This window comes from Pinus tabuliformis, chromosome Q, assembly GCF_031772625.1.
Source record: "Pinus tabuliformis cultivar Carrire ecotype Pingquan chromosome Q, CPIR1, whole genome shotgun sequence".
Classification (NCBI taxonomy): Eukaryota; Viridiplantae; Streptophyta; class Pinopsida; order Pinales; family Pinaceae; genus Pinus; species Pinus tabuliformis.
In genome coordinates, this window is record NC_142296.1 from 1030746177 (window position 1) to 1030772338 (window position 26162).

Genomic DNA, 26162 nt, shown 5'->3' on the forward strand with positions numbered 1-26162 from the left:
ATTACATGCAATTTAAGCCTTTGAAGTCTCAAATATTCTCCATTATAATATGCTAGAGTTGAGAGAGAAACTCGCTTGGTCGGGCGAGGGTGTTTGGCTAGCTTGGATGCATTTAAGTCAAGGATATTAATAAATATATTATTGGTTGGTTTTTCCCCAATTAGAATGTTTCAAGATAAATAACGTGTATTGTCACAATATATATAATTCTTTTTACTTATTTTATTCTCGCATCAATTCAATTATTAACTCAAATGTTCTAAAAGTTTCCTTTATAAATGATTCGGACAAAAACCAAAATTCAATTGGTTTTCACTACCTTTGGTTCAATCCAAGAAACCATATCCATGCCTGTAGGGTTATCTTTTATTTCCAAATTTATTATTAGACTATCTCTAGAATCTTGCAGTGGTGTGTTTCGCTTTGGACTGGCCACTATCAGCATGATGTACCCAGTTGTACCATTTCTACGTTCTACTATGTTCGGTTACATTCTTTCCAGATGTAGGTTTTAACTCCATACAGAAATTACTTGCATACGAATTCTAAAACACAGAAAATAAACAATGCGAGATCATAACACATAAAACACATATACACATAGATTTTCCCCTGGATCCCAAAACCGGGACTACCAGCTTGATTTTTCATTATTTTCCTTTCAATGTTACAATACATATTTATACATGCCGAAGCATCCAATACCATGGACCGAAAACCATCACATACAAAACCATGGACCGAAAACCATCACGTCCAAAACCATGTGCAAAAAACATGCACAAAACCATAGGTAGGTCTGCCCAACCTACTATAGGGTCCAAAAAACAAAATTTTCTAAGGCATTGCCTCGGACCCCATAGAGGGGGGTTACTTGCACCCCTCAAACCCCCTGTGACTGTCGCCCCCCCCCCGCCCCCCCCCCCCACTATGCAATCGGTGTAATGAAGGGGGCGCTCCGCCCTCCTTCTAACCCCTCGTTTAACTACATGGGCTAGTCATGGAAAGAATATAACACAACCCAACATTCTCCTACTTGTTGTTTTCTTTCCACAGGGGGCCACAAGAGAGCTTAGTCATTTATCCAGCCCTGAAATGCCCATTGTTTCTCTACACCAAGAGAACTTCTCAGAGCTCACAGATTTTGTCAATGCATCTGCGGTATTATTCAAAGTGTCCACCTTTACCAAAAACACCTTTTTTTCTTCTATCATATCCCTCACAAAGTGATACTGAACATCAATGTGCTTTGTCTTTGAATGATATGTAGGGTTCTTTGCCAAGAAAATTGCACTTTGGCTATCACGGTCTATCATTATAGCTCCCTATACTAACCCCATACTTGAACACAATCTCTGCAACCAAACTGCTTCTTTGCTTGCATGAGTGGCTGCCATGTATTCTGCCTTTGTAGTTGATAGTACCACTACAGATTGTTTCTTACTCATCCAATTGACTGCACCTCCAAATAGGTTAAACAAAAACTCACTTGTAGATCTTCTCTGATCCAGATCTCCAACCCAGTTTGCATCAACAAAGCCATGAATATCCAACACTTTGTCCAATCCTGGTCTCCTTGGTAGCACAAACCATAATCATTAGTGCCACGCAAATACTTGAAAACCCGCTTCATTGTTGTCCAGTGCTCCTTCCCTGGTTTTGACATAAACCTGCTCAATACTCCCACTGCATGTGCAATGTCTGGTCTAGTAAAGACCATTGCATACATCAGGCTACCGACTGCACTTGCATATGGAACACGAGACATGTCCTCTTCCTCTTCTTGTGTCTTGGAACACTGTTTAGCAGATAACCTCACATCTACAGGAATAAGAACCTTCACTGGTTTACTATCCTGCATATTAAACCTCTATAGTATTGTCTCGACATACTTCCTATGGTTTAACCAAAGCTTCCTCTTTTCGTGGTCTCTTTTAATTTCCATGCCCAAAATATTGTTTGCAGCACCAAGATCTTTCATGTCAAATTTGGAGGAAAATTGGGTCTTCAAATACTGGATAAATTCTTTGTCATTTCCAACCAACAACATATCATCCACATACAAGACCAGATAAATAACACAGTCACCAATTAATTTAAAATACACACATTGATCTGTTTTGCTTCTGGTGAAGCCAAGTCCCTGTATAAATGTATCAAATTTCTGATACCACATCCTTGGTGACTGTTTTAACCCATACAAAGACTTCTTTAACTTGCATACCAGTTCTTTCTTACCCTTCACCACAAAGCCTTCACGTTGCTTCATGTATATTTCCTCTTCCAGATCCCCGTGAAGAAATGTTGTCTTCACACCCATCTGTTCTACCTCAAAATCAAAAGCAACAGCAACAGATAAAAGTAATATAATAGAATTTACCTTGGCAACAGGAGAAAAAATATCACAAAAATAAATTTCTGGCACCTGGAAATAACCTTTTTCTACCAACTGAGCTTTGTATTTCTCCACCCTTCCTTCCGCATTTTTCTTCTTCTTGAACACCCATTTGCTGCCAATGGGTTTCCTTCCAGCCAACAACTTTACCAGATCCCAAGCCTCATTTTTGTGCAAAGATGCCATTTCATCAACCATGGCCTCTTGCCAGAGTTTTCCATACTCTAAATCTACTTCTTCCTTCACAGTTCTGGGATCATCATCAGTAATAGATAAAGTAAAATATGAACAGAAAGCAGATGGACAATACCTTTCTGGCTGCCTTCTTTCTCGAACTGATCTTCTCACACTCGGAGTTTGTGGCTTTTCGTCTTCTGATTCCTCCTCTGCTATCTGATTCTTCCTCCTTAAGCTAAAACTCTATCTTCTCAGGTTCCTTTGGTTAGACTTCATGTTTAATAACATCTTTCACCTCTTTGAACACCACATCTCGGTTCTACACAACCTTCCTTGTTACTGGGTTCCAAAGCTTATAACCCTTTAAACCATCATTATACCCAATAAAGATGCACTTTTCAGATTCACTATCCAACTTGGTTCTTTTCTCATTTGAAACATATACATATGCATCACATCCAAATACCTTCAAGTGTGAAAGAGATGGTTTCTTACTAGTCCATACCTCTTGTGGAGTCTTATCCTCCAACGTTGATGAAGGTGATTTGTTGACCAAGTAACATGTTGTCTCCACCGCCTCTACCCAGAATTCCTGTCCTAACCCGGCACCACTGAGCATGCTTCTTGCCATTTCCATCAACGTCTTGTTCATTCTTTCTGCAACTACATTTTTCTCAGGTGTGTATGGAGTAGTCTTCTGCCGTGCTATACCACACTTCTTACAGAATTCTTCAAATTCCTTGCTGTAAAACTCTCCACCATTATCTATCCTCAACACCTTTATCTTCTTCTCTGTCTAGTTTTCCACCAAAGCCTTAAATTCTTTAAACTTGTCAAAGACTTTAGATTTGTTCTTAAGGAAATATATCTATGTATTCCTTGTGAAGTCATCTATAAATGATACATAGTACACAAACTTACCCAGTGATGGAACCTTCACAGGTCCAAACACATCATTGTGCACAAGTTATAATATATGTTTCACCCTTTTACCACTAGAGGGGAAACTCACCCGATTCTGCATTCCATATACACAATTTTCGTAGAAATCAAAATCTAGAGAGCTATTACTCATACCTTCTACCATAGCTTTACCATGAAGTATTCGAAAGCCCTTCTCTCCAATATGTCCAAGCCTTTGATGCCACAACATGGTCTTCTCTCTAAAGACCACTAGATTTTCTGCTCCACTTTCAGGAACCACAGAACTGTTGCATCCATCAACAACAGTGCTACTTTACAGCTTGTACAAAGTTCCAATTCAAACTCCCCGCATCAATACGAGTGCCCCCCAAACCATGTTGCAGGTATCCTTCTCGAACACTGCTTTTACACCTGCATCATCCAGCTTGCTTACAGAAATTAAATTTCTGGCTAATGCAGGAATATTCAGAACACTTGGAAGTGTTCTAACTCTTCCACCTTGCAACTTCAACTTTACTTTTCCACGACCAATGATTCTAGCCTTCTTATCATCCCCCAAGAAGACATCACCACCATCATATTTCTCATACTTGCAGAACCACTCTCTATGGGGAGTGAAGTGAAAGGCACCTGAGTCAATCAACCATGCCTCATGATCTACATGTGTACTTGAAGAAGCCAAGTACACATCCCCACCTTCATCTGAGGTGTTTTTTGCCTCTGTAGAAAGAGCATCATCAGATTCCTTTCCTTTATCAGGAGCTTTAGATTTACAGTTCCTTTTGTAGTGCCCTTCCTTTTTGCATTTCCATCACACCACATTTACAGGTTTTCCTGGAGATTTAGATCTCCCTCTAGATTTATACCTCCCACTCGATGACTTATTTGTGTTTCTATTCTAGGACCGTCCTCATACAGACAAGGCATCACCATTCTGGCTCTCCATATTTTTCCGTCTCATTTCCTCCGTCAGCAAGGATGAGACTATTTCATCAAACTGCAAGGCAGTTTCATTGCTACCTATTGCAATAACCAAACTAGCCCACAAATATAGTAGAGAACACAACAAACTGATGCACTTATCTTCATCTGAAATTTTAATATCAACAGATAATAACTGACTTACCACATTATTAAATGCATTCATATGCTCTATTATCGAGTCTCCATCTTTCATCCTCAAGTTATACAGATTTTTATGTAGGAACAGTTTATTCCCCAGAGACTTAGATTGGTACAAAGTCCCTAACTTGTCCCACAGCCTTCGTCGTAGCTTCCCTTGATACATTCAACAATACTGAATCTGAGACACACAATCGTATTGTGCTCTTTGCCTTCTGATCCAACTTCTTCCATTCTTCATCGGACACTCCTGTTGGTTTAATACCCGGATCTACTGCGATCCACTGATCTTTATCCACCAATAGATCCTCCATCTTGAGTTTCCATAACTCAAAACTCTGACCATTAAATTTCTCGATCTCTATCTTTCCACTGCTCACCATCTTCTTCCACCACCAGAATCAATCCCGCAAATCTCCACTGAACAGGGTCTACCACAGGCCCGAGCGAAACCCATCAGCAACAAAGGCGTCCCCTTGAAGCCAAAACAACTCTAATACCAAATGTAGGTTTTAACCCCGTACAGAAATTACCTACATACGAATTCTAAAACACAGAAAATAAACAATGCAAGAGCATAACACATAAAACACATATACACAGAGATTTTCCCCTGGATCCCAAAACCGGGACTTCCAGCTTGAGTTTTCATTGTTTTCCTTTCAATGTTATAATACATATTTATACATGTCGAAGCATCCAATACCATGGACTGAAAACCATCACGTCCAAAACCATGGACCGAAAACCAACGTGTCCAAAACCATGTGCAAAAAACATGTGCAAAACCATAGGTAGGTCCGCCCAACCTAATATAGGGTCCAAAAAACAAAATTTTCCGGGGCACTGCCTCGGACCCCATAGAGGGGGGTTACTTACACCGCTCGAACCCCCTGTGACCCCCCCGCTCTGCAATCGGCACAACGAAGGGGGCGCTCTGCCCCCCTATAACCCCCTGGTTAACTACGTAGGCTAGTCATGGAAAGAATATAACACAACCCAACACCAGAATCTTGCAGTGTTGTGTTTCCCTTTGGATTGGCCACTATCAGCATGATGTACCCTGCTGCTCCATTTCTACATTCCACTGCATTTGGTTTCTCTTTTGCCTTATATATCTCTAGGTTTATTGATCCAAATTTATGAAGGAAAGAAATGAAATATAGATATAAACAGAAACACATAGATACAATGAAAACATAACTTTAATTCATTAATAACAAAGTACTAAAAATTGTTTATATATAGAAAGGAAATAAACTAGCTCATGCAATGATAGTTTATCTCTGAGAAGAGATGTGGTGGCTACATGTCTTCTGAATTGTGTTACAATGAGGCTCGAAGGCATTTTTATCATTAAAAAAGAATGATAAACCATAAACATCTAAAAACCTAACCCTAAGAGATGAAGCACCAAAAGCTTGTGGGCCCTATTGGGGTTAATTGGAACGTCAACTTCTCGGGCTCGTAACTTTGGCATACGATCTCCGTTTGGCTATCATAATACCTCATTTCGAAGATCTCAAAGAGGAGACCAAAAAAAGGCAACTCATTTTAAATTCCCATAGTTTCTTTGTTTTCCCAAAAAATGTCATTTAGGCCCTAAAACCGACTCCGAAATTGCCAGGAATAGTAAAGTATGCTACAATTAAGGAAATCGAAAGAAACAATGGTGGGGGTCCAAGTGGAATAGGTGGGTGTCCACCAATATCCACTTGGATCAATCATCCCCCCCTTAGGAAGCAATGGTCCCATGGATTTGAGTGCTTCCATGAGATGGGGAAACTTCTACTAAACTTGGTCCCTAGTGAGCCACTTTCCTTGGTGCAGGAGTTGGCCAACTTTGACAACTCGATTCGGTTGGATCTTTTGCTGGCGAGTGTTCTTGATATATGTTTCCATGATTCGATCAATCATGTCTTGTTCCATGCAGTCTAGGTTTAGCTCTATTGGTGTGAGTTGTTCTATAATGTCTGATGTGTCCAGTAATGACGGAAAGTAAGGGCGAAGACGGTCCACATTGAACATTGGGTTCAGGCCAAGGAATGGCGGAATGTTAAGCTCAAAATCATTGTCTCCCACAACCTTGGTGATGGTGTAAGGCCCATATTGGAATGGTTTGGGATTACGATGGGCTCCAGCGAGGCATTCTTTCTACAGATGTAACCAAACTTTGTCACCCACCTAAAACTTATGGGGCACCCGATGTTGATCATGTCATTGTTTGTATTTGGAATTGGCTTTCTCCAAGATGTCGTGAACCTGCTGGAAGATGTGATGAATGCACTCAATAAACCTGGTGGCTTTATCAGCTTTGGACTGAACATGGGAAGATTCTTCCTGTGTAGTTGTAAAATCCAATGCAACATCAAGGGGACATAATGGTTGAAATTTCAAGCCCACTTCAAAGAGGTTGTGGCCAGTAGAGCCATGGAGAGCTTTGCTATAGTTGTGTTGCACATAGGGAAGACTCTCATCCCATGTTCACAGATGCTTAGAGTTGTAAATGCATAGTATGTGCAAAATTATCTTGTTGACGACATTTGTTTGGCCATCAGTCTAGGGTTGGAACACAGTCAACTTGGTGATCTTGGTGTACAACAATGACCAAAGGCTCGAATAAAAAATGCATAGGAACCTGTTATCCCGATATGATATAATGGTATACAGGATCCCAAAATGTATCCACACTCGTTCAAAGAAGAGTCTAGCAGTGTTCTCAACTGTGATATTCTTCTTGCAGGCAACTAATATGACCATCTTAGAAAATTTGTCAATGACCACAAATACAACGTCATTATCATGCTTAGTAGAAGGAAGGCCAAACATATATTCCATGGAGATGGATTCCCAGGGTTGGTTAGGAGTAGGCATAGGGGTATACAAGTCTTGCTTCTTAATAGTTGGCTTGGTGATGACACAAGAAGTGTAGGATCTGATGTGTTTTCCAACATCATGTCGGAGATTTGGCCAGTAAAAATACTTATGTAGTACGACCATAGTTTTCTCCACGCCAAAGTGTCCTACAACTAGACTGTAATGCGCCTCCTAAATTAGCTTGGCACACTCGCTTGAACAAACACAAAAGTGGTTCAGGTAGCATACTATTAATGCATCATGGAAGCAGAAGTATGGAACTTCTTAACATCCACTAGAATTTGGTATGTGGTGGTGAACTCTAGATCATTTTTATATAGTTGTGGCCATCCAGAGGTCTCGTGGCCACAAGAGTTGAGAACAGTGGTCAATGCTGCAACCAATGACCGACTGAGGCAATCTACAAAATGATTAGTGTTTCCCTTCTTGTATTTGATATTCAAATGGAATTGTTGTAGATATGTGGACCAATTCTGATGGCGATTGTTTTGAAACTTCCCTTGGGTTTGTATAAACTATAGGGATTAGTGATCTATGTGGATGACCATCTCCTTCCCCAAAATATAATGTTTCCATTGTCGGAAAACCTGCACGATGGAATACATCTCTTTATTGTAGGTGGAGTATTTCTGAATTGTGTCAGAAAGTGTCTCATAGTGATAGGCCATTGGATGCCCTTGTTGGGTGAGAATTGCACCAACAGCGTAGTCAGAGGCGTCTGTCTCAATTTCAAATGGTTGTTGGCGGTACAACAATGTGAGTACTAGTGTAGAGCAGAGGCGGTGCTTCAGCTCAACAAATGCCTTCTATTGGGACTCGAACAAGAAATTTTTTTATTTCACTCTGCCCTTGGTAACTTGACTCAAAGGCCAAGTGATATGAGATAATCTCAACACGAACCTCTAATAAAAATTGGCAAGGCCCAAAAATAAGTGAAGCTCTGTTAGAGTGGACAAGGTTAGCCAATCTCGAGTGACTTGGATCTTAGCTGGATCCACATGCACGTCTTGCTCATCAATGATGTGATCCAAATATTGAACCTGACCCATTCTAAAGGTGCATTTCTCCAAGTTGGCACATAGTTTGTGCTACCACTGGGTTTGAAGGACCTGTCGAATGTGTTGCAAGTGATCTTCCCAACTCTTGTTGAAGATGAGGATGTCGTCCAAGTATACAACCACGAACGAGTTTGTAATGGACTGTAATATGTCATCCATCAGCCTCATAAAAGTTGCACGAGCATTTGTCAACCCGAAAGGCATGACTAACCACTCAAAAAGGCCCTCCTTGGATTTGAAGATGGTCTTCCATACATTCTTGGGTTTTATTGGACCCTGGTGATAACTAGACTTCAAATCGATCTTGCTGAAATACTTGACCCCTTTGAGCTAGTCAAGAAGGTCATCAATCTATGGGATTGGATACTTGTTCTTGACAGTGATTTTATTTAGTGTTCGATAATCAATGCAAAGTCTCCAGGTCCCATCCTTCTTCTGTACAAGTACAATCGGGCTCCCACAGGGTGAGGAACTTGGTCGGATGTGCCCTTTTTGCAGAAACTCTTCAATCTACTGCTTGATTTCCTCATTTTCCAGAATAGAGTGATGATATATCGGCCTATTGGGTAGAGGAGCTTCGAGATTCAGGTTGATCGAATGATTGACCTGACAGTGTGAAGCTACCCTTGTGGGTGAGGAGAAGATGTCCCTTTATTCTTCTACAACTTTATCCACGTACCTTTGTTGCGTAGTGGAACCCTTCGCAGGGGCCACGAATGTGACCACGATCTTTCCCTTACTCTCAAAAGGAATAAAAAATAAAACAAATTTCTCAGTTTGGGAAATTATCTTACTACATTGCTTAGTAGAGATCAAAGAGATGGAAATGGGTAGGGCTACCTTCTATATTCTATATAGCTTACTGCCCAAAGTAATAATAACAGTGAGACCTTGATTCATACACAGTATGATGCTTCCAAAAGCATGGTGGACCTAATAATACGTCAAAAACTTCAAGAGGAGAAACATCACATAATACCTTATCCGTGAAGGGCTTGATGATGTAGGGAAGGCGATACTGCTAGTTGATGTGGAGATTTCATCTTTAGTGAAACCACCCGATGGTGTACAATTGCGGGTGTGGTGTAGTTAGTAGGTCCAACCCCTTCATGCCCTTTGTTGAAATGAGGTTTTTTTGGCTCTTACTGTAGACAATGAACTACAACAACGAACTCTTCACCCACTTCTATGAGTGGAAGAGACGATCCCCCTCCTCTAGATCTTCAGGTTCAATCTTCTAGATCTTGGTAGTGGCAACGGTGGTGTTGGGATCCACATCATTAATCTGCTTCCCTTTGTCATTCCCCTTGTCAAGTTCTGACTATGATTCAGAACATGCATCTAAATCTGAAGCCTTCAGCTCGGTGACCAATGGCTGCTTGACTTGACACTCACCTGTGTTGTGAGTGGGGCTCTTATGGAACTCACACCACTTTCCTGTGTGCTTTGTCTTCGTGGTGTTTTTCTTTGCTTGCAGCTTCGACAGGTTGTCATGGATCACTCCGCCTTGGATTTGTCCTTTGTACTATTGTTTGGGGGCATTTTTCCCTTGCTTCAGATTCATAGATCCAAAGTCTTACTTCTTCTGTTTAAATTTCTACTCGATTTTGACAGCGTATTGATAGGTGGCACAAGCAATGAGATGTCTAAGAACTCCATATTGTCCTAGATGTATTTGTGTATACAATTGTGGTACTTAAGTACCAGATGCCCCTCAGAATTCTTGGTGCGTAACTTTGTACGAAGGCTATGCAAAATATTTTTTAACTCTGACACATCTTGGTCCCTTCCTTGTCGCAATGTAGCCTACTTTATGTACTTATCTTTATAGCTCCCGACAAGATAATATTGTTCCTTGATAACATCTTAGAAATAATTCCAAGTGGGTGCGGCTAAAAATAGTGAGGATTCCCTCTCGTCCCTCTGCTCATAGTAGGTTTCCCACCAGTCCTTGATGTGGGGGGCAGCTTTGAGGAGTGAAAAAGTAATATTTTCCCTATTGGAAAAATCATGAACCAAAAAATATCCTTCCAACATATTTAACCATTTATCTATGACATATGCATCTATCTGGCCTTCAAATATGGGAATGTCAAAGTTGACTTGTACCTTAAAGGAAGTGGTGCCTCCAAGGTGGCTGCTGGATGAAGATGTGTCGCCTGTGGGAATCCGTCGAAGGATCTGGGCAAAGTTGTCCATCATCTCATTCATTTGTTGGTCAAGGGCTTCTTCGAACAATATTTTGAAAGGATTTCCTACTCCATCGTCTTTCTTTTCTTCCACCATGGGAGGTTTGTCAGGGTTGGCGAGGCCGATCATGCAAAGGTTCAACTAGTTCAAACCCTAACCTCTTATACCCCGACCTCGTTGGGGACATGAAAAGAAACAGAGAAAGAGCAGACCGCTCTGATACCACTAATCCAGATTTATGCAAGAACAAAATGAGATACACATATAAATAGAAACATAGAGATACATCGAAAACAAAATTTTAATTCATTAATAACAAAGTAATGAAAATTGTTTACATGTGAAAGCAAATAAACTTCCTCAAACGGTGGTAGCTTATCTCTGAGAAGAAATGTGGTGGTTACATGCCCTATGAATTGTGTTATAATGAGGCTCAGAGGCCTTTTTATCATTAAGAAACAATGAAAAACCCTAAACATCCAAAAACGTAACCCTAGGGGATGAAGCGTCAAAAGCTTGTGGGCCCCATTGGGGTTAGTTGGAATGTCAACTTCTCGAGGTTGTAACTTTGGCATACAATATCTGTTTGGCTATCATAATATCATGTTTCGAAGACCTCTAAGAGGAGACCGAAAAGAAAACCAATAAATTGGTTTTGCACTTTTATGGTCTCTTTGTTTTCCCAAAAAATGACATTTAGGCCCTCAAAACGACCTCGAAAGTTTAAGACCTAAAAACTGTCAAAAATATTAAATTGTGTTACAATTAACGAAATTGAAATAAGCAATGGTTGGGGTCCAAGTGGAATAAGTGGGTGGCCACCAATATCCACCTAGATCAGTGACCCTTCTGTTTTTTTTCATTACGATACGTATTGAGAGATTCTTTGGCCTCTTCATTAGTCTCATTCATGCTTGGCCTTGCTCGTTCTCGCTAGTACCAATCGTTGTTTTACCCTTTGAGACTCAATTTATCATTTTTTAAGATAAAAAAATAAATTACTTTCAACTTGTTCCTTTCATCCTATAACTTCTTTGAGACATAAAGCATCTTTGTTTGCTTATTCTTGGGGGCATTCGAGATGATAAATTAATTCTAGAAAAGATTGGACACTTTCTTTAAAACATTTTTTTGAGATAAATTAATTTCCCTTCTTCTTAGATAAATTAAATTATCTTCCACTTGTCACTTTCATTTTTTTAACTTCTTTGAAATCTCAAACATCTTTGTTTCCTTCTTCTTGGGGGTATTCTATATGATAGCATGGTCAGGTGAAACTTTCTTCCTCAAAATGATTGGACACTTTGATTTAGTGGGTCATGAATTTTGAGAAGGATTTGACACTTCTTTTAAGCATTTTTCTGATATAAATTAATTTACCTTCTTGTGTGATAAATTAAATTATCTTAAACTTGTCTTTCATTTTCTTAACTTCTTTGAAATCTCAAGCATCTTTGTTTGCTTCTTCTTTGGGGTATTCTATATGATAGTATGGCCACGTCAAGCTTTCTTCCTCAAAATGATTGGACATATTCTTTTAGTGGGTCATGAATTTTGAAGGGACCTTCCTGCAATTTGTAATGGGCTAGTTTAGACTTTGGGAATAGCAGCAATAGCCTTAAGTGTCAAAGAGGCAATGCATCTCCTAGCGTCTGAATATATTTTTCTCCGGCTGAAAGTGGCTCTCATCACCAGCCATTGGCTTACATCTAGGAAAACTCTAATTCCGAGCAAGCAACAACGTTGTGCAAATAGAAGTGTCTCACATTCTAAATCTCTTTCATTTTTTCCAGTCTTTAATCCTCATGGCCCTGCTCCGTCTCAGAGGTGATGCATATGTCGTCTTCTGCATCTCGAACAGCTGGCCATAAGACTTATGAGAAGTATGTTGTGAAAGTTGTGTTCTTGAAGATGATGGTTGTCTCTAGATCTGTTATGGCACCACCTTGTTTTTGAAGCTTTAGTGATTTATCCTTGATAGGTTTACTCTCTCTTCCTTTCCTCGGAGCCATTTTCTTCTCTCATATATACACAGTGCACCACATAGATGTACTCATGTTAACAACATGTAAAAGAAGAAATCAATCTTTGGGTGCAGGTGAAGATTCAAATTGTAAAATTGACCACATGTACACAAGGCATTATTCGAATATAATATTTACAAACCATCTCAGAGAAATTTTCAGTTTTCACTAAGTCTCGGTTTTGGGATGGGAATTCAAATTTAATTTCTAAACGATCCTAGGGAACCTTTAGAATTTTCAGATCCTTTAAATTCGAACTCTGAAATACAATTTAAAAGATAATGGACGCATGGACCCTGAGCTCAGGCATATGGAGGAGTGACTAGACATAATAGATTGTCGTAGGAGTGACAGACATTGTTAGTTTTAACTGTTGTACTCAGGCATATGGAGGAGTGACTAGACATAATAGATTGTCGTAGGAGTGACCGACATTGTTAGTTTTAACTGTTCAATGTTTTGGGTTTTGTGTATATTTTTATTTTATTTTTGTAAATTTTGTATTAAAATTTGGATAGAGATTAATTAGAATCATAAAATTGAGTTCTATGTTATGTATAATTTAAGCGTCCTCAAAATTTTTAAGGGTGTTGAATCTATTTATATATTTAAAAACACATTTTAAACAACCACAATGTCACCTAGAATTGTATTGTCAAATTTTGACAAAAAAATCTAGAATTGTATTGTCAGATTTTGACAAGCAAAACAAAAAATTTAGACAAATCCAAATAAACAAGTATAGGTCCATCTTAGTACGGATCCAAAACAAAAAATTTAGACAAATCCAAATAAACAAGTATAGGTCCATCTTAGTACGGATCTAACATGAGTAGAAAGGGATCCAATTTCTTCACGTGCAAATCCAATTTCTCTAAGTGCAAATTTTTTTAGAATGCAAAATACAATGTGTTATTTTTCATTGTTTAAATTATATTTTGAATGCTAAATAGAGTATATATAGGACCAAATAAAAAATTTAGTCACAAAAACTCTTATATTTTTGCTATATATAGATATATATGAAATTGATATAGATTTTCAAATAGTTTATTTAAATCTCTTCTTGAAATATTTTTGAAATGTATAAGATTTAAACCTTTGATTCGCGCATTTTTTTACTGCTAATTACTTTACAGATTATTCATTGTTTTATTTTTCTATATTTATTTTAAAGTGGCACTATGGGATAAACTTACACATCCCTTCATACTGGGCTGTAGAATAAGCCTCGGCGCTCAATAAGCTGCTCGACTCAATTACTCTTACTCTATCAAATGCAAGCAATTCAATATAAAATCAGATATATGTTACCAAAAACGGGACGGTTGCCACCGTTCCTTGTAAAAAACGTGTAAGAAACAAGACGAGACGGAAACGCCGTTTTCTACGGTCGTTTTAGTTAATGGGTGCATATATTTTATGGGAATCTTTTACAGGTCGTAGTTCGCTCTTTTGCAAGTCATTCTCAGCCCTGTATTTTCACTCTTTATTGTAGATTTCACGCATGTATTCATTCAATAACCTAGAGGCCTATGCCAAGTATACAGAAAGTTGATCATTTATGTACTATTGTCCCTTTTTTAGTTGATATGTTTTCCTTTAACATGTATATTGTTAAAATTCATAGATTAAACACTATTCTATATGTGGCTCAAGAAATTCACATTTAATTGCAAATTCTATTTATTGTTTATATATATATATATATATATATATCTATCTATATATATATATATATATATAATTATTTGGATTTGTTTTAAGGAAACAATAATTAGTTGAAGGTGCAAAATGCATAAGAATGTATACACTTAACTGACTAGGAGGCGTAAGAATGTATATGTTTAATAATCAATTTGCTAGGCATCAGTCTCTTATTCAAATTATTTAGTTTTTTAATAAAATTTGGGCTGGAAATTTAGTTGAAAACTATATTGAAAATTGGAACTAACTCTGTATTTTTTATTTTTATTTTCATTTTCTCTCTTCTCGTTTCTTGAGTGCGAAACCTCTAAACTCCGTTTCTCGTACCGTTGTCGTTTCTCGTTCAGTTTCCCGTTCCTCGTTTCTGGTAACATAGGTTAAATCTGAACCAAAGCTGTTATGCCATCTTAACTCCACTGATCTCTCACCAGTTGCAGGTAACACGCTCTGAATTGATTCGTAAAGTTCCCTTAGCTCCAGTATTCAGTTTGATGCTCGAGCCTCAATATCTGCTCCCTTTGGCTTTGGAAGAAGTGTTTCACTTTGCTTAATGTTCTATTATATAACTTCCCAACTCCCAAAGATTCCACTTGCACAGTAACACAACAAATGATATGCATCCTTCTCCGGGAAGGCAGACCCACGTTATGACTCGGGTTGTTTTACTTTGGAGTTCAAAATCGAGAAAGCCCACACTCTTGATGTTAAAGTATACCAAAGTTTTAATTTTTAAGAAACGAAGGCCCCAGTCTAGGGCTTAACGATACCTTCAAAAAACTAGTCTCCCATTACCAGATTGTTAATAAGTCAGATGTCCAAGACAAGGTTTCTTAATAGGTTGGATTTCAGGAAAACGAAAGTTTTCATTATTCCTTCACTCATATAGTATTCAGCAAAAATCTCAATTGGATTCTAGAAAGACAAAAAATTGCATTAAAATCTTCAAATGACACGATTCCAAACTTTATCAGTAAAATCTTCAAATGGCATGATTCCAATTTTTAGCAAATAAATCTTCAGATGGCATGATTTTATATCTTTCTAATATAGTGAACTTGACATTGGAAGGATGAATATCCGACATCTCCGAACGTTACTTTTCTGAAGGTCAAGTATCAATTACCGAGGCCAATTAATTTAAGAGGTTGATTTTCTTATATATCTTTTATCCCTGATGGGAATTTGGAGAACAAATATTTTAATAATTACTTGGAATTTAGGAGGTTAGTTTTCTTATATATCTTTTATCCATGATGGGAACTTGGAGAACAAATACTTTAATAAGAAATGTATTATGGTTTTTTTGATTCAAACATTGTGAAGTAACTCTTTACCATTTGAATAAATAATATTTTCTTTACCATACAAATATGAAGAGGAGATTGGTGTTTATAAGAAGATTTTTATTCAAACATTGTGAAGTAACTTTTTACCATTTGAATAAATAATATTTTTTTTACTATATAAATATGAAGAGATTGGTGTTTGTAAGAAGAAATTCTGATTTGAATGTTTAATGGAAAAATGTTTTTCACAATCATAAAGTATGCTGATGCAAGTAGCAAGTTGAATGAAAGAAAATTTATTATGATTCAAACAAATTAGAGATGAAATTCAAATGAATAGTGGCTGCTTTATCACAAATAACTAGTAGAATGAATGAAAATTTATTATGATTCAAACAAATTAGAGATGTGACATTCAAATGAATAGTGGTTTCTCTATCGTAAATACAAATAGATTAGTGTCTATGGGAATAAATGCTTATTGGAATGTTTAAAGGAATAAAAAATTTCTCAATCATGAAGTATGAAGATGTAGGTAGTTAATAGAACAAATAAAATCTATTTCCCAAAATACATATGATCTATGAGACTTTCAAATCTAAACAAAATCCAATATAATAAGAATTTAAAGTTATGAGCAACAAACACCAACTCCTAAAATTCTTTTAAGCATTATCTTTCCAAATACCTCAAGGTTTTGGGACTAAATTCACATAGATATATATTCAAATTTCTAATAGTTTCAAAAGATATACCTCACAGGAAAGGTTTTGAGACTAAAATTCACATAGATATATATTCAAATTTCTAATAGTTTCAAAAGATTTCTTAAATATTATCTCTCCGAATACTATTAGAAAAAAGGTCTTAAGACCAAATTTGACATACATAAATGTTGAACTTCAATCAGTTTTAAGGGAGGAGGCAATTTCAAGGAATTTTTTTCCTTCTATGGGAAATCTGGAATGCGCAAAATCATTGTTTATTCAAAGGCATGTTGATTAACATCAACAACATTTGCCACAAGATTATCTCTTGGATGACTACATTTTCTAGCCTTGCTGATTCGACCAAAGATCTATCCTATCGTCACAACCCGCCAAGTCTTTGTTTCCCTGCAGGTTTTTTCGATGGAGCGGCTCAACATGGACTATGAGGATGTAGCACCTGGCTCAGAATTAATGAAAGACATCATTACAAACTCTCTTGGAATGGCGGCCTAGGTACCAACTTAAGGGCAGAAACTTTAGCATTATGGGGATTACTATGGTTCGCCAACAAGCTGCAAGTAAATAATCTACACATCTATGGTGAACTGAGAACCCTCATTGAGGGTATAATGGGTCACACTGCATATGATTCCCCCTCTCTTATCTGACTAGATTGATCGCATAAAACTAATCATGTGAACTCTCCCGGGCATTACTCTTCTGCATATCTATCATGAATCCAACATGGTGTTGGACACACTCTCTGAAGAGGGTCTAAGTGGTGATTTTGGGCTCATGAGTTACCGGTACATAGAGGACAATATCACTCAGAAGGAGGGAGTGCTCCACCTTCCATAGCTTCTAAATGTATCTTTGTTTATCCTTTTTGCACTTTATATTTTAGTTCTATTTGATGTTTAATATGAGATTTCTGCACTATGTTTGGATTGAAAACATAACACTGATTTTTTGGGTAGACACTATGAATTACCAATGCACATGTACATATATTAGCATATGACTTATTTTACTAACTATATGTATGGATCTATTTTCTTTTAATATAAATCTAGTGTTTTTTTCTTACCAAAAAAATATTTGTACTATTTAAAAACCTCATTTATTAAATAAGAATTAAGGCGTTGAATTATGGGGAAATGTTTTTAATAGATATGAGTATTTAATTATTTTTCTAAGAGAAGTAATTATTTAATTTTTTTTTATTATAATAAATAAAAATAATTTTTTTTATATTTTATTTATTTTTGAAAGAAATAAATATTCAATTTTATAAAATTTATTAACACTAATGTATAGAAAAAATTTCCCTAATTCTTTTTTAAAATAAAAATATTTAAAAATATATTAAATTCACTGGAAAATCATTTCATCCCCATCTTAAATATATAAAATAGATATTTGTACATAGATTATTAAAAATTTGTTTTCTTTTGTACATCGAATTTTCAAGGCAAAAGGGACACATTCCTGTAGCGTCATAGCCAATGAATACAACCATTTGCTTCGCATTTTTTTAAAGGAATCGCTAGAAAACAAAGTCAAGTTACTTTCATTCTGGTTCACAAGACTATTTAATGACAACAACATTCTATTTGATTTGATTAAAGCCTCGTTTTTCGAACAAACAATATATTTCTTAATCATCGTTTGGAACTCAACACTTGTCAAATTAAAAGTTAACCCAACAGTTACAGTGAAATTAAAGTTTATATGTAAAGAAAAACCTGACAACAAAGAAGTTTTCATTCTTGTTCACAGCACTAATTAAATCCAACTACTTTTATTTGATTTGATTGAAGCTTCTTTTTTAAGTCAGACAGCAATTTCTTTATCCATCGTTTGTAACCCTACATCACGTGAATTCAAAATTTTATATCTAAAGAAATACCTCAAAAGAATGAATTTTTCATTTTTTTTTGTTCACAAGAATAGTTAATTCCAACTACTTTCTGTTTGAGAAATTTATTCTAGTTCACAAAATATTTAATTCCAAATACTTTCTGTTTGATTTGATCCAAGCCTCGATTTTCAAACAGAGAAGATTTCTTAAACCATTGCAATAACCTAACACTTCACGTGAAGTCAGATTTCTTAAACCATTGCAATAACCTAACACTTCACGTGAAGTCAGAATTTTATTGAATTATTTTGTCATTTTTGTTCGTAAGAATAGTTAATTCCAACTACTTTCTATTTGAGAAATTCATTTTTGTTTATAAAGTATTTAACTCTAATTACTTTCTATTTGATTTGATGGAAGCCTCAATTTTCAAACATAGGATTTTTCGGAAGAGATTTTCGAACAGAGTATATTTCTTAATGGTTTAGTGTAAAAACTTACAAATTAGTCCGAAAAATAATGATAATTCTGGTAAGATTATGATCAAATCGGGCAGAAATTTATGAAAATCTAGATTAAAGATGTCAAAATTTAAGGTTGTAGGTGTACCAAAAATTTTTGATGACCCTGAATCATTTCCACCGTAAAATCAAAATTTTACTTAACAAAGAAGACTTCACAACTACTAGATGAGAAGAGCCTAAGAAGTCGGTGAAGTCGGCTTACAGCTGTGATACTATAAGAAATTAGTAGAAATTAGTGATTGATTTGCAAATAAGAACACATTTCTGTATTCTTTCCGTTAATAGTAATATGGTGGTAGGCAACTACTCACAACAAAATAACACCAATCCAGTCTCCATTCCTTCTACCGGCCTGGCCTGCTATTACAGGAAGACATTATCTAAAAGCACGAAACAGAATAAGTCACTTAACCGGCTATGGAATTTGGCCCTGTCAGTTGATTGCCAATACCTACCTAATCCCTTTAGTCCTCTGTTTAGTTCCAGAGGGAATTATGCAAATTCGCTACATGATTTCAGGGATAGATATCACAGATATATGTGTCCAATAAAATCGGGCATTCTTTACCATTACTAAGGATGCTTGTAACACTATGATCCAGTTAGTCAATTAGTTAGTAACGAAGAAATTGCTGAGCAGGGGTAGAATACCCTTCAACAGCTTATCTTACACATGATTCTCTTCCTCCTCAACTTCCTTCAAAAATTCTGTCTTCCAATCCAATGTCTCTCAACTTGAGCAGGCTCAACACCACTGGATGGAATAACACTTACTTAGTTTACTCTGAAGTCTGACAATAGTACTTACTTCTTTTACTCATTGAAAAGAATTGGATCTGTCTCTGACCTCCAACAGTGTGGGCACATTTTAAATTCAGAATTGGCCAATCTCAACTTGGTACCCAAGCCTTGATAAATCACCAGCCACGCAAACCCTCTCAACGGATAGGAAACCCGGCAAGACCAAGCACAGCTCAGCCTAGTCAGGACAAAGAGCTATCGGCTAAGACATGTTGATAAGGAAACTTAGTCCAGGGTCAAGTTTGACAGCAATGATGGCTGAGTGAGCTTTTCTTTGTATTTGTAATTTTTCCTATAATAGAAGAATTATTTGTTCAAGAAAAATAACAAATAAATAAATATCTGCTCTGCATCATCACCCATGTATTTGTATTTCTCTAACCGCCTGCCCTTGATCACAATTCACTTTTACGCAACTTTTAGTATATCGTTTTTCCCACTAGCTAAGACAGGTAGAAGGAACATGCCATTCTGAACAGTAAACATTAGATTTGATACAATCATTGAACATCTAGCTTAACATAATATCATAGAATATATATTAAAAAAAACAAATTGAAGCCCTCCAAAGCAATCTGCGATGTGAATCAATAAATATACCCTGTAACTAAAATTCTATTTGCATCTAGTGCTGATGTGGGTAAAAAGTCGATGTTTAGAGATTCAAAACAGCCCTGGGGAAAGAAAATTAAAAGTTAGATCCTGACAGTTTTTTATTATTTCAAATTTATTAATAGCATACGAATAAAACACCAAATCTCCCATGGAACACAATTACCTAACAGGTGTATACATAGATGCTGTTTAGGACAAATTGGTTGTTCAACTCCAAGAAATTAAAATATAAAACTCACTAACTTTATCCCTCATTTACTCAATTACACTTCACTTATATAGGAAACTCAATTCTGTTCAATAACTACTTCAACCAACTATTCTGTTCAACTCATAACTAACTATAACTAACTAATCCTATTTCTTCATTATTCTCACATCCTCCCTTAATGGAGAAATGGATTTTCTACCATACCTAACTGACTTCTAGAACTTGTACTTTGAACATCTGCTGTATTCTCTATCTAACTACTGCATTAACAGAGGGTAGTTGGGATTAATACCTTTCTATCACTCCCCCTTAATTCCAACTATATAACAAACTATATAACAAACTATATATTCTTAATGATGACGACTTAAACTTTATCTTGCCTGCTGGTCTAAGTCTCAGCTAGGCTTACAACAAAACATTTCATTTTTGTCTTCTTATTAAAAGGTCCATGCTTGTTCCTTTTCCATTGCTGGTGCAGTTTCATCTTCACCTTTTTGGATTTCCTGATGAAATTCCTTTGCTCCTTGCGTACATACTTAACGTCAACAACCTCTCTTGGATTGAGAGGCAATGCAAGATCTCGAACGAGGTAATTATTTTCTCCCCACTTTCCATGAGGAACCAACGAAGGAGTCACCAAAATGCATTCATCTTTGAACATGAGCGGCCTTCGAAGAACATCCATGGTAGTATCCTCCAAAGTAGATCCAATAAAACTTCTAACAACCGGGCAAGTTTTAATCTCAGTGATTTCTTCAACAGCTTTAATCTCAGTGATTTCTTCAACAACTTTAATCTCAGTGATTTCTTCAACAGCTTGATTCTCAACAACATGAGTGATTTCTTCAGGGACATGATCTTCAACAACTTGAAACTCTTTGTCAATGGACTCAAAAATACTGCTAATCCCAAATGGGTTCATGAGAAAATGATCTTTAAAAGGATCATCGTCAAAAAAGTCTAAAATAATAGACATATCAAAAAAGTCTAAAATAATAGACATATCAGTTATCTGTATCACACTTCAAACAAAACGCCTTTTCTACAGCTTCTCTAATCAGTTATCTGTATCACACTTCAAACAAAACGCCTTTTCTACAGCTTCTCTATGCTCTCCTTGGTCTTCGAGAGCACCAGTCTTCGACAGCACGGGGTTCTCACATCAGCAAAACATAAACCTCGCACAAAAAAAAAACACACATTCTCTGCACAACGGACTCTCGCTGGTCTTCACACAACACGTCTTTCACTTCTGGCAGCGCTTCACGACTGCTCAGATTTCCGTTTGACTTCAAACAGCAACGAAATAAGGTTCACAAAACCGCTTCTCAAAAAACACACATTCTCTGCACAACGGACTCTCGCTGGTCTTCACACAACACGTCTTTCACTTCTGGCAGCGCTTCACGACTGCTCAGATTTCCGTTTGACTTCAAACAGCAACGAAATAAGGTTCACAAAACCGCTTCTCAAGAATGCTAAGACGCTTAGAGGGCGCCATTGTTACTGTCACGGAAACGTTTTATAAGACTTCCCGCAAGCACGAATATCTCTTAAACAAGTGTTCTATGCCAGATACTGTGCAAAAGCTCAACAAACCCCTACTACAAAATTTTAATGATTTATACTGAAACTTGATGCCTTTTCTACTGACTTAACGAGTTCAACAAACTCACAGCAAATCTCATTAAATTCAAAGATTACGTAGCACGACAAAATACCGCCCTTCGCCTTGTGAACTGCCCTTCCTGCAAATTCCACGATACCGGCTGGGCCGTGTCCAAGTTTGCCTGAAAATTGCTCAGAAGGATGGCCGGCCAGTAAACACAACAAATCACAAATCGACAGCACTCCTTACCACTGCTCCGTCTTCTTGGAAACACGCACAGGTCTCCGTCTCTCACGCTGCAACACACGCAGCAGTCTTCACGCACTGCACCACACGCAGCAACACGCAGCTCCGCCTCACGGCTCTCACGCTGCACCACAAACTGGCCTCACACAGCAAACACACCGCCTCACGGCTCAGGTTCCACACGCCAACACGTTCCACACGCCAACACACAGCCACGGCTTAATTAAAACAGAAAGCTTACACAGCAATCGAGTTCTGTTAACACAACAGCAAACTTACACAGCAATCCTCGGCACACAAATGCACCACTGCTCCGTCTCGACAGCACTCCTTCCAGGCTCCTTCAACTTCTACCGCACATACGCACAACGGTGCCCGTTCTTGACAGCACCGCACCAACAACAGTGCGTCCACCAGGTTCCAATCAAGAAGCAAGACAACGGAGAGCAGACGTCTCTCCTCCTCACTCCTGAGCCCGTCTGGCTCTGATACCAAATTAAAATATAAAACTCACTAACTTTATCCCTCATTTACTCAATTACACTTCACTTATATAGGAAACTCAATTCTGTTCAATAACTACTTCAACCAACTATTCTGTTCAACTCATAACTAACTATAACTAACTAATCCTATTTCTTCATTATTCTCACACAAGACTGGTTGATTGTTCCTAGATTTGAAGTGGAAATGGAGAAAGCAATGCATTACATTCAACTTCTATGCATAAAATACTAAAATACCATGTACTACAGATGGTATTACTCCAAAATAGTTTCTAAACAGAAAAAATATTGTATTTCTTAAGCTCTTTCAGATATCCTCCTCGCACAATGTTTTCATGTTTTGATCCATCCAGCCAACACGGGGATGATTCGTAGTTTTAAAGTCAAATAAATGTCTGTACCGCATGTGGTGAAACCATTGACGTATTATTAAGGTAGCTACAATTCCCATCCAGGAGAAACCCTCAACCATAAACCTAACAGAAAGCTGATACTTAGATATTTGATACTGTTTGATACTGTTCTGTGTCATTATCCAGAAGCCTAAGAGACATGATTACAAAATGTTTGATCCTGTGCTGTGATTCTAGATTCATCAATGCATTTCGATTCTCAACAAAAAATATACCATTCCTTCCTAGTGTAGCCAGCGATAGGTGATATTGGGTTACAGTGTGAAGATAGATTTCCATTTGTTTTAAATCTCTACTGTAGTAAATTCATCAAGTTTTAAGTGAAAGCCCAACACTCACATAACACTCACATTGAAGTAGCACAGTAATAATCAGCCGGCATTAAGTTCTACTAGAAATTAAGATTCCTCTGGAGCAGAAAGATTAATGATATTCATCTGAACATTACACCATCAAGCAAGAAATAGGAACAGCTCGTCGATAGAAACAATTGTTCTAAATTCTAACTTCTGACAAATGAAATTCTACAATAAACCTTCAACTGGTTTGTTATACTTGTCAATTTTGCTTCTGTCTTGAGCGTTTCAGATAAAAATATACTATAACTTGGAAGTGATTTAATATTAAAAATATACTAAACCCAGGTTCCATACCCATAAAGCAATACCCAAAAAAAAAAAGAGAATACAAATCAAAGAAAGCACATCAATAGATGCATAATCTCGATCTACAATCAAACTGTCAGCAGATCTCCAAACATAAATATGGCAGTCTAATTTTCATCAAGAACATGATTATAAAAATCATAAAACATTGGCTGCAACAAGATGAAACAGAGACAGAGCAGGCATCACGGGGATTAATGCAAAAATAAGAGGCTTGGAATTCTCCAGTTAAACTCTACCATTCGGACATGTACAATAGAAAACGAACAAAGAAATTAGAAACTTGGGTGTGAGAACTGGTCTGGATTCGAACCCTGAATAGAGCTGGTATTCACAAACACGAAAAGAAGACAATGGAAACAAAGTGGCTTATATTTGTCAAACCCAAGCATTCTCGAAAGCAGCAGAAGATATCGCCTTTACGAATTCAGGGAAACTGATCCTTCCGTCACCGTCTGTATCGGCCTCCTTTATCATTCCCGTTAATTCTTTGACAGTTAGGGCATGGCCAAGACGAGCCATGGAGTGGGCGAGCTCTGCTGCCGTGATGTAACCATTGCCGTCCCTGTCAAACACACGGAAAATCGCACGCAGCTCCTCCTCCGAATAAGGAGACGCGGAAACGGCCTCAGGCGCGACGAGAGCGGCAAATTCCGAAAATTCGATGAGCCCATTGTTGTTTGTGTCAGCCTTCTGTATGAGGGCTTCTATCTGATCCTGGCTCGGTTTCAACCCCAGGGATCTTAACAGGGACCCTAATTCCAGTTGTGTCAAGCTCCCGTCGTGGTTTCTGTCGAACGACATGAATATCTCTTGCAGTTGCGCGATTTGGCTTTTGTCCAGACCGGAGGACATGCCATTGCTCTCGCTCATTTTCTTCAGTCCCTCTGCACTTTCAGCTGCGTGTCTGATTGGGGAATTTATGGACTCCGTAAAGTATTGTCAAGTGCTCACAGAAATTTTTATCATGCCTGTGAAGGTCGCATCCTGATATGGATTTCGCAACGGCCGGCCCTTCAGTTTTTTCTTTCCCTTTCTGTTCTTGGCTTCTTGAGCTTTCAAGCCTCTGTTGTTTGACTCTGTTTTCCCGATGAGAATTGATGGAAGGTACTTAAAATTTTCAATCCGATGGTCAAGAGATCAATACTCACCAGGTGAATCTTGCAAACAATTATAGGGTTAGCACCTTCGCTTCTGTCAATGTAGCATCTGGGGTTTTGGCATTTTTCAACTGCTTTGTTAGGTTCTTGTTAGGCTTGTTAACCATTAAAATGGTCCCGCTTAAATATGGAACTTAAACTTCCAGTTACCAGCATTTATAACTGATGTCGTAACAATTTTTTTTAAGTAGGCACGGGATTTGGCGGTGGACCTCAAGATACCCTACCCCTACACAGAGGACTAATGTTATACTCTTGGCTCGCATGACGTGTTTGGCTGCAGTGATTCCCCAATTCCAACGTGATACACAGGGTACTAACTTTTACTAAAATTTTCTGGCCTTACATGACGTGTTTGGCAGCAGTGATTACCCAGTCCCAACGTCAGTAACGTCATAACCAATTTCGTTCGGCTGCAGTAATTCCGTGTTTCCAATTTCCAAGATCAGTAGGTCACAAGTTATTACCAATTCCGGATTCCAGCCATTTCATAAGAGGAAATCGCTAATAAGAAGTTAGAGGGAACACGTAATTCAGTTAAACCCTACGCTGGAAATTTTTTATTCTGACACGGGTGTACGCCTTTCCATTGCTGTCCAGTCAGTGATCAAGGGATCGAATCTTGTGAACGAACAGTCGCATACCTGGAACCTCACGGGGTGAATGACAGCTTACTGAGATTGATTAGCCCTTGGATGCCAAAATTTTCCTTCCAGGCCCTACATTGGAACATTTTATATGCGATGGCTAATTCTGAACGTGCGAAATGAAAGACATGAATTTAGGGTTTGGCATCTGAGTTTGACAAAGTAAGCGTAAAAGCGGGCACAATCTGCGGAGGTGTAACGATTAATTTCTTTCTCTGGTCAAGGGCGGCAGCCGTCCAGCGAAAAAGAAGAGCAGATAAACCCAGCGGTGGCCCTATTAGCGCAAAAGCAATTACATCTTTCATGCTCTACACGTCATTGAAGATGACTAAATTAATTAAAAGCCCTCCGCACAGGGATGGAATGTGGAATTTGACGGCAAATTGTCTGTAAGTTAAAAAAAAATTCAAAATGGTCAAGATTTTTTCGAC

General features: G+C 37.7%; 1 protein-coding gene across 1 annotated transcript; it reads right to left on the minus strand.

Moving 5' to 3' along the window:
* Positions 1–24118: 24118 nt before the first annotated feature.
* Positions 24119–25727, minus strand: LOC149223010 (putative calcium-binding protein CML18). Its single transcript, XM_089383217.1, has one exon. It carries the CDS (start codon positions 24795–24797, stop codon positions 24303–24305), a length of 495 nt encoding a protein of 164 aa, XP_089239343.1. The 5' UTR covers positions 24798–25727; the 3' UTR covers positions 24119–24302.
* Between the last annotated feature and the right edge of the window lie 435 nt (positions 25728–26162).